This window comes from Somniosus microcephalus, chromosome 23 (genome assembly GCF_052327205.1).
Source record: "Somniosus microcephalus isolate GS21.2 chromosome 23, FLI_Smic_1.0, whole genome shotgun sequence".
Classification (NCBI taxonomy): domain Eukaryota; kingdom Metazoa; phylum Chordata; class Chondrichthyes; order Squaliformes; family Somniosidae; genus Somniosus; species Somniosus microcephalus.
The window spans coordinates 24,173,140-24,187,443 of NC_141009.1; the positions used below are offsets into that span (position 1 = coordinate 24,173,140).

Consider the following 14,304-nt stretch of genomic DNA (forward strand, 5'->3'; position numbering starts at 1 on the left):
TAAAGGGCACTATATAATTGCAAGTTGTTGTCAGAAGTGGTACAAGCAACTGAGAAGGCTTGTTACATCTATTGTGTGTAGATTTTTCTCTGATGGTGTGCCACTTAACATCAAAAATATTTTTTACAACATCCTGTTATCTATGTGAAAACAGGCCAAACACACAGGCTAAGCTGCAGGTGCGATCCAAGGGAATGCAGGTTGGCTCAAGTCAGTGGAAGTAATCCACTTGGCAAAGGGATTACCAGTGTGGCACAAGAAAGACCCAAAATAATATTATCCAATTAAGTTTTCAAAGGGGTGGTAGGAGAAAACAGAAGGAATACTGCTGAAAGTTCACAGTATTTACATTCTGCCTGGTTTCCTTGTCTATATATTTTTTTTTAAAGGCAGAAGCCCATTAAAAAACACTACCCACTGCAGGATTACTGGACTTCATGTAATGTTAGCGGTCATGTCACACATTACCGTGACTTGCTAATACAAATACCAACGCTTACGTTCATCACTAACTTTAGTTGCACTGCACAGCTCATCAGCTCTGCAGGTTAAAGAACGAACTGCTACACTGCTTATTCAGAACTAATCCAACAGGATGGATATTTAACTAAAGGATGTCCTCCTCTTGGCACCTGTGCATTTGTATTCAGTCAAGCCCATGAAGAATGGATTTATCGAAGCACAGAAATATAAAAAAGTTAACATATTGCTAAATGTTTCCAACTATTGAAGCCCTCTTTTTCACTCAACTTCCATTCAACAAGAAAGCAAGACCATTACGTTCTGTGTAAGCAGAAAATCTAGGAGGACAGCCATTTTGGGATAATATACACTAAGGTTATTTTGCCATTAACTGTTCCCTAATCCTTATAAAACTACAATGTGATAAACTGGACCTTTCACTCACACCATCACATTCGTCAGGTTCTTAGACTGTAATTTAATACTACTTCTTGCCATAATACAAAAGCAACAAATGAAGGATTAAAAAATAAAACAAAGCATTAAAGGTTTTAGAACTCAGTTTACATAAAAGTAAGAAAAAGAGAACACAAATGAAGCATAAAAGTTGAATTTAAAAAAAATGTTAACTTGCAAAGTAAACAAAGTAACGAACAACAGCTATTATGCATCCATACACAGTCCAATCTTCACGAGAACAACCTGCCACATTTAACAGCACCGAAATGCACAAATTTAACTTAAAGTAAAGTAGCACAATGATTTTTAATAAGAATACGCTTACACATTTTTCCACAGTATGATTTATCAAATTAAGATCACTTACCCAATGAAGGTATACTGAGGGGGAGCTTGTTTAGATTTGCCAAAGATTTTTACATCACAAATGGCAGCTTCAGTTGAGTCACGAGGAATGAATTTGATGCACAACCTTCTCTTCCTGAAAGCTGGCTCTTCTATTTAAAAATATAATAATTTTAAATGGTACAAATAGGTGCCTGTTGTCTAAGCTGCTTGTAAGCATGAGGCATTCAATGAGTGTTGAAAATAGAAAAGGCAGTTGCTTCACGCATGCCCTGATATATGTACACAATTGGACGCTTTTATAATAAATAACAAGCACTCGAATGGTTAATTTGTTATGTGATAAGGTTATGAAATAGGGCAACCTATTGCATCAATTGAGGAAAAAAAAATTACTATTCCTTGCCTCCCCCTAAGGTTTTTATACTTCTGGTATTCTTGTCTAAGTTACCCTTGTAGGAATCATCAGATCCCTAACTGAAGCACTGAGGTCGAGTCAGTCCGATAATAAAATGAACTTTAATAGAAACTAGAGAACAAACAATTGCATGCAGGAGAAATAATCAACAGGTCTTTTCTGGTGCTGGTTTCACGAGGTCCGAGTTGGGAACCTCCCACTCTCTGACGTCATGACGTTTCCCGCCGTTAAGGGTGTCACGTGACCAACATGATGACGTCATCGTGCCGATTCTGGGGCTTATCCAGAACGGCTATTTACATACAGTAAACAAACATAGGTGCTGTAGCACTCTGTTAAAGGCAGTTATACATTTATACAGGAGTCCGTTGGTGGCTTTGTCACATGTGCCCCCCAAGAAGTGTCTTTAACCTCAAAAGTCAATCGCAGAGGTCGTCGGACAAGCCTGTCCGAACGACTCCGATATTCCCGGAGAGGAATGGGCTGGTGAGACGATGGGCTGGTCTGCGGAACAATCGGGTCAGGCGAGGTGGTCACGGGCGGCCGCCCACGACGCGGTGGCTGCGCTGCCTCGCCCGGTTGCTCAAGGTACAGGTGTGCGGCCTTGAAGCGGTCCACGGAAATGTGGTCAGGCTTGCCCCGACGTCCACTAAAAAACTCTTGGCGCCTGCCTGCAGTACCTGGAAAGGGCCTGTATACGGAGGCGTGAGAGGACTACGGTGGGCGTCATGCCAGACGAAAACGAATTTAGCCCGCATAAGCTCCGGCGGAACGTGGGACGCGGGCAACCCGTGATGCGACGTCGGAATGGGCCGGAAAGATTGCGCTGCGGCCCGGTGAGCCTCCAGTTGTTCGGCCGCCGACCAAGGACGCATTGGTGATGGAAGAAACTCGCCGGGCACCCGGAGCGGCTGGCCATAAACCAGTTCGGCGGCCGATGCCTGCAGGTCCTCTTTAGGTGGTGTGTAACCCGAGCATCACCCACGGCAGCTTGTCCATCCACGCGGTCCCCTGGAGGGTGGCCCTCAGCGACGCCTTCAAGGACCGATGAAAACGTTCGCATAATCCATTGGCCTGCGGATGGTAAGCCGTGGTCCGATGGAGCTTGGTGCCCAAACCCAAGGCTACGGTGTTCCACAAAGCAGACGAGAATTGCGGCCCGCGATCCGACGAAATATCAGACCGAACGCCGAAACGTGCAACCCAGGATGAAAGAAAAGCCCGGGCGACATCCGCGGAGGTGGTGGACGTCAAAGGAATGGGCTGGTGGTAGGGTCGTCTATGGTCAGAAGATGTGTGAAACCTTACGACGGCGGTAGTGGGCCCACGAGGTCAACATGGACGTGATCAAAATGCCTCTCCGGTACCTCGAATACGGCGACGGGAGCTTTGACGTGGCGCTGCACCTTAGTCCTCTGGCACACGACGCAGGTGTTGGCCCAGTCACGGACATTTTTTCGCATTCCCCTCCAGACGAACTTGGACGCCAGCAATTTTTGTGAAGCCCGCACGCCCGGGTGCGCAAGCCCATGAATGGCATCGAAAACGTTCCTACGCCAGGACAGCGGAACGATCGGGCGGGGGTCTCCCAAGGAGACGTCGCAGAGCAAGGCGGTGCCAGCCGAGTGGAAAAGCACATCTGCTGGCTGCAGGCAGGACGAGTCAGTGCGGAAAGCCTGCGTTTCCGGATCAGCCGCTTGGTCAGCAACCATGAGTGAATAATCGAGTCCCAGCTGGATGGCCTGGACAGTCGCACGCGAGAGGCAATCGGTGACCACGTTGTCATTGCCGGCCACGTGCCGGATGTCGGTGGTGAACTCAGAAATAAAGGTGCGCTGTCGTTGCTGTCAAGCTGACCATGGCTCAGCCGTCTTGGCCATGGCAAACGTCAGGGGCTTGTGATCCACAAACGCGGTGAATTGGCGTCCTTCCAATAGAAAACGAAAATGGTGGATGGCCAGAAACAACGCCAACAGCTCCCCGTCGAACGTGCTGTAGCTACGCTCATTACGACGCAATTGGCGACTAAAAAACGCCAGCGGTTGCCATGTCCCATCGACCCATTGCTCCTGCACGGCGCCTACAGCGTAGTCTGAAGCGTCCTTCGTGAGCGCGATGGTGGCGCCAGGCAGCGGGTGTGCCAACATCATTGCGTTTGCAAGAGCATCCTTCGTGTCCACAAAAGCGCGATCCATCTCCGGCGTCCAAACCACAGGTTCCTTCCCCGGCTTCCCTCCGAGTGCCTCGTAGAGCAGCCGCATCAGCTGCGCGGCCCGGGGGACAAACCTATGGTTACCATACCAAGGAACTCCTGGAGCGCTTTAACGAATTGCGGGCGCGGGAAAGCAGTGATGGCCGCCACCTTCGACCGAAGCGGCAGTGCCCCTGCCGCAGTGATGCGGTGGCCCAAAAGGTCTATCTGCCGCAGTCCGAATTGACATTTGTTCGGGTGGATTATAAGGCCATGCTGATGGAGGCGCCGAAAAAGGAGGCGCAGGTGTTGTAGATGTTCCTCTTTCGAAGCACTGGGACCAGGATGTCATCGAGATACACAAAGAGAAACTTTAGATCCCGCAGCACTGAATCCATAAGGCGCTGGAACGCCTGCACTGCATTTTTGAGTCCGAACGGCATTCGGAGGAATTCAAACAGTCCAAAAGGGGTAATGACCGCCGTCTTCTGGACGTCCTGGGGGTGGACGGGCACTTGATGGTACCCACGGACGAGGTCGATTTTGAAAAAAAAAAACAAATTGCCTGCCAAATGAGCGGAGAAATCTTGGATGTACAGTATTGGGTACCGGTCGGGAGTCGTGACCTCATTGAGGCGCCGATAATCGCCGCAGGGCCGCCAACCACCGCCGGGCTCAGGGACGATATGAAGCAGCGACGACCAGGGACTATCTGAGCGGCGAACGATTCCCAGTCGCTCCATGGTGGCGAACTCCGCCTTCGCAGCCTTGAGTTTACTGGGCTCCAGCCGTCGAGCCCGGGCATAAACCGGGGGGCCGGTCGTCGCGATGTGGTGTTCTACACCATGTTCAGCGATCGCCGCCGAGAAGGTGGGTCGAGTGAGAGCTGGAAATTCCCCAAGCAGGCGGGTGAAGTCGTCGGGCGCCAGCACGGTGCAGGAACCCGCGTGGGGCGTGCCTGAGCCCCAAAAACAGGGGATGGAGGCGAACGTGGCGGCGTGAATCAGACGGCGATTACGTAAATCAACCAATAGGCCATTGGTACAGAAGAAATCAGCGCCAAGGATTGCCTGTGCGATTTCGGCGGTTATAAACTCCCAGTGGAAAAGTTGCCCGCCGAAACACACCTGGATCCGCCGCTTCCCGAACGTACGAATAGCGCTGCCATTGGTGGCCTGGAGTGCAGAACCGCGCCTCCCTGACCTGACGTCGAGGAGCGAAGCAGGAAGGATGCTGCACTGAGCGCCTATGTCGCACAAAAACCGCCAGCCCGAAATGGAGTCGGTGATATACAATAATTTCCCGGAATCGCCAACTGCCATCGTAGACGTGAAACCGACCTCAGGGTCGTTCTTCCGTTCACGCAATCGGTGCTGCTGCTTCCTCGGTGCAGTTGGCGCGAAACTGCATGGGTGTCGGCAACATCTGGCTTTTGGACCGAAACGGGCGTGGTTGTAGCAGAGGCCGGTCGGTGGAGGCGCTGAGGTGGGATCCTTCGGGGCGGGACGCTTCGAGGTGGCATAGTACTGCTGCATCACCGCATAAATGGTGTCGGCTTCGGCCGCGAGCGCTACAGTCCGTAGCCTCCGACCTGGCGAGGGCTGCTTGCACCTGCTCTGGGAGCTGGCTCAGGAAAAGTTCCCGAAACAGAAAACACTGCGGCTCAGACCCAAGGAGCGTGAGCATCTGGCTCATCAACTCAGACGGCTTAGCGTCGCCTAACCCGGGCAGTGTGAGTAAACGTCGCGCGCGCTCCGCTTTCGTGAGGCCGAAAACCTGCATGAGTCGCGCCTTAAGCGTATCATACTTGTTATCCACGGGCGGGGTCTCCAGCAGACTGATGATCCGTGCAGCCGTCGAGCTGTCCAGTGCCGAGACCACGTAAAGATAACGGGTCTGATCCAGCACGATGTTCCGAAGCTGGAACCGAGCCTCCGCTTGGACGAACCAGGAGGCCGCCTGTTGTTCCCAAAATTGAGGGAGCTTCAAAGTCGCTGCATTAACATCCATCGTTTTGTTCTGCGCGTCCTCCGCGAAGTCTCGGGGTCACCAATGTAGGAATCATCAGATCCCTAACTGAAGCACTGAGGTCAAGTCAGTCCGATAATAAAATGAACTTTAATAGAAACTAGAGAACAAACAATTGCATGCAGGAGAAATAATCAACAGGTCTTTTCTGGTGCTGGTTTCACGAGGTCCGAGTTGGGAACCTCCCACTCTCTGACGTCATGACGTTTCCCGCCGTTCGGGGCGTCACGTGACCAACGTGATGATGTCATCGCGCTGATTCTGGGGCTTATCCACAACGGCTATTTACATACAGTAAACAAACATAGGTGCTGTAGCACTCTGTTAAAGGCAGTTATACATTTATACAGGAATCCGTTGGTGGCTTTGCCACACCCTGACTATATAGCAGGCAGGTTGATTTTTTTTACAAGTAGTTTCTTTCAAATATTGTGTATTTTTGTGAAGAACTTAATTTGCACCTTAACCTGCTCTGAGCAAGACACAGTACCAAACGAGTCAGAGGGGACTGGTATAATTCCGGTTGTAAAAGAACATAATTTACAACTACTGTTGTGCTTTAACAACCGTGAAATAAGACATAAACATTTCCTGATTCAAAACTTTAAAGCTACATGCCTTTATCTGATAAAATCCAATACTACTTAACCACGTCTGCAGCACGCAAAACCCATAACTTACGTGTGTCCACTGTTTCCTGAATAGGAATAAAGCCCACCGGTAAAGTATCCTTTAAATCGATCAGCTTCATGTCCACTAGCACATTCCCTAAATGGCTCTTTAAAAACCACAAGAGAGAGAAAAAAAAATAAGGCGTCACACGTGCTGCAATGTTCTGGATAGCCTATGTCATAACATTCCATTATTTCTCTGACACAGAAACAAATAAACCTCCATCTACCAAGCAAACACTAGAAATCAATTGGACGTTCCATAAGTTTCCCAGACAAAACCAATGAGAAAAAGAGTGTGGTTTCTGTCAAACAAATGTCCAGTAATAAGCCAGTCACCTGGGCTAGTAGCGATTCACGCTGCTTGCAACCGGGAAAAGAACATGAAAATTTACACAAATATGGTTTAATTAAAAGGTCCTTCCATCCCCTCTATAATTTTCCTTCTTCGATTCACACTACTATCTCTTCAACATTTCCTCTTTTAGACTTATTTTTATATACCATCAACATCCACCAAGCAACAAATCCTGGGGCGGAAAACTTGGCTGAAGAGATGGGTTGGAGAAGATTTTTTTTTTTTTTTTTTTTTAAATATTAGAAGGAGCGGGAGAAAGTTCTGGAAAGAAAGACTGATGCCATGGAAGGCTCTACCACTGATGGTGGGGCAAAAAGAGGGGGAGGAATAATAGAAGGCCAGAATCAGCTGAAGGAGCCTGCACAGGTAGGGTGGGAGGCGGCCAATGAGGGATTTAGAGACAAGCAATCTGACAACACAGAGGTGATCGAGGGATGTGGTGCAGAGGCAGAGTTGGACATCACCAGTATACATGTGGAAGCTAATCTTATGCCAGTTTTGGGGGGGGGGGGGGGGTGGTGGGGGGAAATGTATGGCTGGAGAAGGTTACATAGATAGAAAGGGGCGAGACAATGAAGGGATAGAATGAATCATAGAATTGATAGATTTGCACACGAGGATGAAAATTTTAAATTGCAGATGTTAGGGGACTCAGAGCCAATGCAGGTCAGCAAGGACAGAGTTGATGGGTGAGCAGAACCTGGACACGGGCAGCAGAATTTTGGATGAACTGAAGTTTACGGAGGATGGAAGGTCAGCAGATGAACACTGGAATAGTCAATTCCTGAGATGAGAAAGGGCCCAATGAAGGTTTCATCAGAAAATGGGCTGAGATCAAGGAAAAGAAGCATAAACCACGTAACTATACAATAATTAGTTGAATATCAGTTGTGTGTAAATTCTTTGGGGGGGGGGGGGGGGGGGGGGGGGAGGAAAGAGATGGAATTTTAATCCTACCTGCCTGATAGAAACCTGGCACGTAGGCAGTTAAAATGCCCCAGTTTACTTACCCACTAAAAAGCCACCATTTCAGACTTTAACAGACGCTTCAAGACAGGCGGCTAGGCGCACGCTCAAAGCAGTCACACATGCTAATCGGGGTTGATGACATCATCTGGCCCAGGCAGCGATTTTAATTTTCAGCCTGAGCGGAGAACCGTGAAGAGGATCAGGAAGATTAATTGAAAGTTTCTTTTAAACTTTCCCTTCTGGGGCCAGGAGATGCTCCTACGGATCCCACAGGAAAAGTTAGGCCTTCCCTGCCTGCACTTCCAACCACCACCACCCCAGCCACCCCCCACGCGACCCTCTGGAGCCCCCTTCCCCACAGCTACGTGAGTGCCGTCGGATGGCCAAGCACCCAATTTTTGGCAGGCCAGCATCTGATTTTCCAGGAACCGGCAGCATGTTAATAAGGCCCAGCAGTTAAAATCGCCGCAGCCTTATAATCCCGTGGGCGATTTGGAAACGAATTGAAACAGCCAGTAGATTGTCCTGCCGACAATCTACGGAGTTAAAATTGTCCCCTTAGAATCGATAATTTAAGATAAATTTAGTGAGCATTTGGAAACGTATAGGTTAAATCAAGGACAGCTCCAACCTGGCTGCCAAAATGTTAATCTACATCTTTATCAGTTTTTCCATCCTCCAATGCTTTCCACCTTCCGTACATAACTCATTCAGAACACTGTGGCCTATGTCCTCACCCTCATTACTCTCTGCCCCTGCCAAGCTCCACCAGCGTTACGTGCTTTAGCGCACTGTCCTTGCTTTCAAAATCCCTCCAAGGCCGTGTGTCACGCTACCTCAGCAAACTCTTGAAGCTGCACACACCTGCCAATACTGGTTCATTTCTAGTTACCTGCTCCAACACTGGTGGCTGTTCTTGCAGTCAGAAACCTTCCTAAATCCCGCCACACCTCGCCACCTCCTTCCTTGCCTGCTTTTAAAAGCCACGTTAGAACCAGTTTCTTCAATCATGCTTCTTTCTGCCCCTGCAAATTTGTTTTTTCTTCCCCTCCTGGCCAAGGTCTTAACTTTTTTTCTTCCATCCTGAAACATCTTTTTGTAACCAAGGGGAGCTACAGAAATGTAGCCTACTGCTAGAACGTGAATGATAAAGAATGATTTGGTTTTGTGTTATTCTTATGCTATTGTTCTATGATATTTCAGGATTTGCATTGTGGCATATTCAAACATTTGGGTATTTGCTTATCTCGCCTGAACAGAGCATTAACTACACTTCTATTATAAAACCAGCAAAACAAAAGCATTTGTGTACTTCTGACTAAAATAAATAACATCAATAATATGTAAGCCAACATAACTGCGCAAAGACTATACTGTGAAGTGGTGTCAGAATGGTATGTTGTTGAAGAGGACCTGCTGATGTTAAGAGACACTTGAATGATCATAAAATGCTACCAGTAAGACGTGCTAAAGTCTATTTCTGGGAAAAGGCCTAAGCTATCAAAAGGTGAAATAAAGGTCACGCCACTAACAACTATTAAACTGTAAATGTATCCATTCAGGCGCCCAGTCTCGAATTCTTGCTGTTCATCCAGTTTGTTCAAGGTGTCATTTAAACAGATTTGTGGCCTCATTATACCTTTAGGGAAAATGAGCTAAAAACTCATTGAATCGAAAAAAAAAAAAAAATCGCTCACTGCAAGACAAGTATGCTGGTGACTATTGTAGGGACGGTACCCTAAATTAGATAAAGGCGCTCTCATATTTTAACCTTCAAACGCTTATTCCTAATACAAGTTTATTATAAAAGATTATCTGGTTGGGCAGTTCAAAAGCAGTTAGCAAAAAATACAACTGACTGGGTGTAATGAACCTGAAAGGGAGGTCCTTTTTCAATAACAGTTTGCATTTATATAGTGCCTTTAAAAACAAGTCCCAAGCCACTTCACAGAGCCAGAGAGATTTGGGGGGGGGGGGGGGGGGGGGATTGACAAAAATCTTGGACAACGCAGTGGGTTTTAAGGAAAGTTTTAAAGGAAGAGAGGGAGATGAAGAGGCAGAGGGCGTTTAGGGAATTCGAGAGCGTGGGGCTGAAGGAATGCACAAGAGGCCAGAGTCAGAGCAATGGAAAGTTTTGGGGCCAGGGGTTTTGGGGGGGGGGGGGTTGCAGGGGCAGGGCAGAGGAGACAGCTTGCATGGCTGGAGGAGGCTACAGGGCAAGGGATAGGTGACACCAAGAATAGATTTAAAAAGAGTAGGAGAATGTTAAATGGGGAGGCTTTGGGAGAACCATGAGCCATTGTGGGTCAGCAAGAACAGGGGTGATGGGTGAGCAGGACTTGGTGACAGATAGGATATGGGAAACAGAGTGTTCAATGAGCTGGAGTTTACAGAGGATAGAGAATGCGGGGCCAACCAAGGGAACACTGGAATAGTTAAGTCTGAAGATGACTGAATGAGGGTTCCAGCAGCAGATGGGCAGAGGTAGTGCAGAGGCAGGCAATGTTAGTGAAGTGGAAGTCGGCCGTATGTGCGTTGGAGAGGATAGGGGGTCAGAAACTCAGCTTGGGATCTAATGGAATGCCAAGGCTCCAAGCACCCACGTCTTCATAGTCACTTACATGGTAAAACGTTAACAGATAATTAATGGTACTGTGCATACAACAGATGGAAATTTGGAATAAGAACTTCATTCTCTAAATGCAAATAAATGCAGAACTTGCAAGTGAATGCCTCACAATATATTTAAATGTATTCACATTTTAGATATTCACAACTTGATTTAAGTTGTTTTAAATTAAAAAAAAAAAGGAAAAGTGATTATTCTTCAGTACAGTATAGAGACATGTGGAAGGGATTACGGTTTAGGACCAATACACTGCATAGCACAATTTTCATGTAAACATGAACTGTGACACAAAGGTTTGTTCTCCAACTTTTCCATGATCTGCATGCTCAGGAAGCACCAATAAAAATGAATGATAATGACTCCTTCAAATGAAAGGCGAATGTTCCATATGGGATGTTTTGTGCCGTTGTAGTTGATCAGGCAAGAACTTGTTCTGTTCTCACCCTTGCCCTTCTCAAATGTTAGTGTTTAAAAGAAAAGTGGAAAAAACAATGGATGTACTTGTACACAGACGAAAGGGCATGTTCTGACGTTCATTCCAACTTTAGCTTTTAACTCTGCACACAGAATTGGGTTATTGTACTATATATGGTTTCAAATTAAGCCAGTCATTAGGGCAACATAGTGCAACAGCACCAACATGCCTCGCCTCCAGGTAGTACAATGTAGGCGGACTCGCACATTTCTGCAAGATTCCAATCTCAGCCATGACGAGGGACGCACTAAGCAGCAGCCAGGCACTTCCCCCGCAGCAAGAGGAACAGAATAAAGAGAGTGGGGAAAAAAATCAGAGGGCTAGTCAATAGCATATTTCTATAGAGAAGCAGTAGCAAAGGCCTGACAGCATGGGCCAGCCTTTCAGATGAGGTGGTGCATGGTTCAGGGAGAGGAAGCCATTCTACAGGAAACTCTTTTTTATCCGGCACCGACGGGACTGGCGTGGTGCTGGTTGATCAAAAAGTCCGGATTACAGAGAGGTATACTTACCAAGGTACGAGAGCCCCGTACACGGCCACGGGTGCAGGAGCCCCGGTTACCCGGCACTTGTGCAGGAGTCCTGGTTACACGGCCACAGATCCAGGAGTCCCTGTTGCACGGCCACAGGTGCCGGAACCCCAGTTACACAGCCACAGATCCAGGAACCCCGGTTACACCACCACTAATATATAGTAACATATACTTACCTGAATCTACTCCCGAATTTTGCCGGTTAAGAGAGATTTCCGGATATTTAGGTGCCGGTTAAAAGAGTTTCCTGTACTTAGATTTACTGTTTTTTTTATGTACTTTTGTTACCACAGTATTACAGATGTGTGTTCAATGGAGCTTTACTACCCCTAATTATTTTTAAAACTCATTTTCTCCCCTTCAGGCACTCCCCAACAGAAGGGGGCAAAGGTGACTGTTTTTAGGCCTCCACCTGTGCTGCCTGGTTATCTGGTACTGGTGGGTGCACTAAAGATACTCAAAGAATCCTCAGATCTTCCGCTATTTTGTAGGCACTTCCTCTGCACATCAGGAAAGATCGGGAACATGGTGTCGAAAAGCACAGGGACAAATCTGCACCTATCCACTCCATGACACAGCTACCATGAAACTTTACTCTATGTTATGGCAGGATTTCTGTACCGAACCAAAACACAATGGCTGTTACTCTTCATATCAACATACTACCGATTATATAAAAAAATTCTACAGCACAATTTTACCTACTAAAATTTGAAGCTACACCAACAAAACTTACATGAACTGTAACACGCAAAGCAAATTCAGTTCAACAGCGATTTCAGATTTTGACCCTCGTGCTAATAAATTGGATTTAACAAACTAGCATCATATTGAAACCACCACATTTGCAATAAGTGCTCCTAAATTGGTTACTGAAATGTACTCCAATACATTTATACAGGCTTCCATTTTTCATAACCAAAACTGATTACTATAAAAACACAAGCATGAGGTCATTGATTTGAACTTACATTCTCCTTAGAAAATGATCTCGTAAAACAGAGATATCTAGTGACCTTGGATTTAAATATGCCGTCCTTCCAGAGGTCAGCATCCAAGCCATCTGCCGTTTGCGAAATCTGTGAGAACAAGACAGCATGTGCAAACGTGAGGTGGAATAAAGCTAATTCATGTACAGTGAGTTTTGCTACTTTCCCTAATTAACACCGACTGTACTATCACAGCATCTCATTAGATCATTCCACCAGGTACTGTATAAAAATATTGACAAAAATGCTTCTAAAAATACAGTCTCCAAGGATACAACTGATTAAAGATATATTGCAAATGGTTTTGATAAGGAATCTGCAAGTTTTAAAAATTATGTGGGCAAGCAGGATGGATGGTGTTGGGCAATTGGGGGGGGGGAAATCATTATCATACACTTAAAATTCAAGCCATGTCAGGGAATGCTTATATTGTGTTATGTTGACAACTTATGAAACAACGTAACAGAAAATGAGATGTGCTAAAAATGGTTTCGCCTCGGACTATTGTTAGTTGCCAGCCTCTAAAGCACAGTTTACACAGTTGACAGTGGTAGTTTCAATTTACACTCATCAGACTGTTCATTTTGAAATGGAGCAGCTGTAAAATGGGAACAAATCTGAATTTACAGTTATAGCGCAATTAACACTGCTAAAATGAAGATGTATCATGCATTCTCTCGATTCTGAAAAAAAGTGCTTCATTCGGTTTTAAAACCAAGAGTTAGTTGACAGTCATTAGTTAATATACACAGCAGAATTATTTGTACTTATCTATATAATTAAAATTAATGACGTGCTATGCAGCTCAGCTGTCCAACAAACTAGTTTCAGGTATTCTCCTTCAACTATCTCGACTACAGGTTCACATCACTGCCAAGCATCACAATAAGTGGAGTCTTGACGCTTTCAATATGAACAGGTAAATCTCAATTCCTCAACATAGTGATTCTGTCACACAAACAGTAGAGAGCGATTTATTGGCCCAGAACTTCGGGTCTCCACGGGTGAGTACGCACGGGGTACTCACCCGTAGGCCCGATGGAAGTGCCGGTTTCCTGCATGCACTGCGCATGCGCGGGAAACCGGCACTTCCGTTCCTCTGAACTAAGAGGTTCAGAGGTCGAACGCGTGCGCGGGGGAGGCTGCGCGTGCGCATCAAACTTACGTTTTGTTTTTTTTTTGTTTTTTAAATACAGGTTTCTCCAGGAACGTAAGCCTGCAGAATTTAGAAATGTAAAAAGCAGGCGTAAGGCCTGCTTTTTACAAGGTAAGTGGTGAATTAATTAAAATTAAAACATTTTTTCCACAGGTTTATTATTTTTAAATACTTTAAAGCAAGGTAAGTTTATTTTTAGCCTCGTTTGAAAAAAATAATTTTATATTCTAAAATTTAAATTATTGTTTAATAGTTATTTCATGTAATTTAGAGTTTATTTAAAAAATGTGATGTTTTTTTAAAATTTATTTGAAGGTTTAGTGCTATTTTGGGGCCGTAGTATTCATAAGTCTTGACAGCACTTCCTGTCAGACTTATGAATGGAGCATTCCCTGCTCCGATTGGCTGCCCATGGCCCATGTGATCCCAGGGGACGCATCGAACTAACTGCGCCCCTGGGATACGCAAGCACTACGCGCCGGCAGCTGGAGCAGGCTCCGGATCGGAATTCCACCGGGCCCTACAGCTCAACGGCCGGCGCGCAAAGTAAGTGCAGGTCGGGGGCTTGCGCCCGCAGGAAGCCCCCGACCCGAATTTCTGGGCCATTATCTAGTAGGAAAG

General features: G+C 46.3%; 1 protein-coding gene across 6 annotated transcripts in view; it reads right to left on the minus strand.

The window, feature by feature from the left end:
- LOC147101740 (multivesicular body subunit 12B-like) overlaps positions 1–14,304 on the minus strand; it is a 182,342-nt gene that overhangs the window by 143,191 nt on the left and 24,847 nt on the right. For all 6 annotated transcript variants that reach the window (XM_085965610.1, XM_085965608.1, XM_085965609.1 and 3 more), the window contains exons 3-5: positions 12,510–12,617; positions 6,585–6,681; positions 1,289–1,418 (exon numbers count right to left, since the gene is read on the minus strand). In XM_085965610.1, coding sequence (XP_085821736.1) covers positions 1,289–1,418; positions 6,585–6,681; positions 12,510–12,617 — 335 coding nt within the window. The remainder of the gene's footprint in view (positions 1–1,288; positions 1,419–6,584; positions 6,682–12,509; positions 12,618–14,304) is intronic.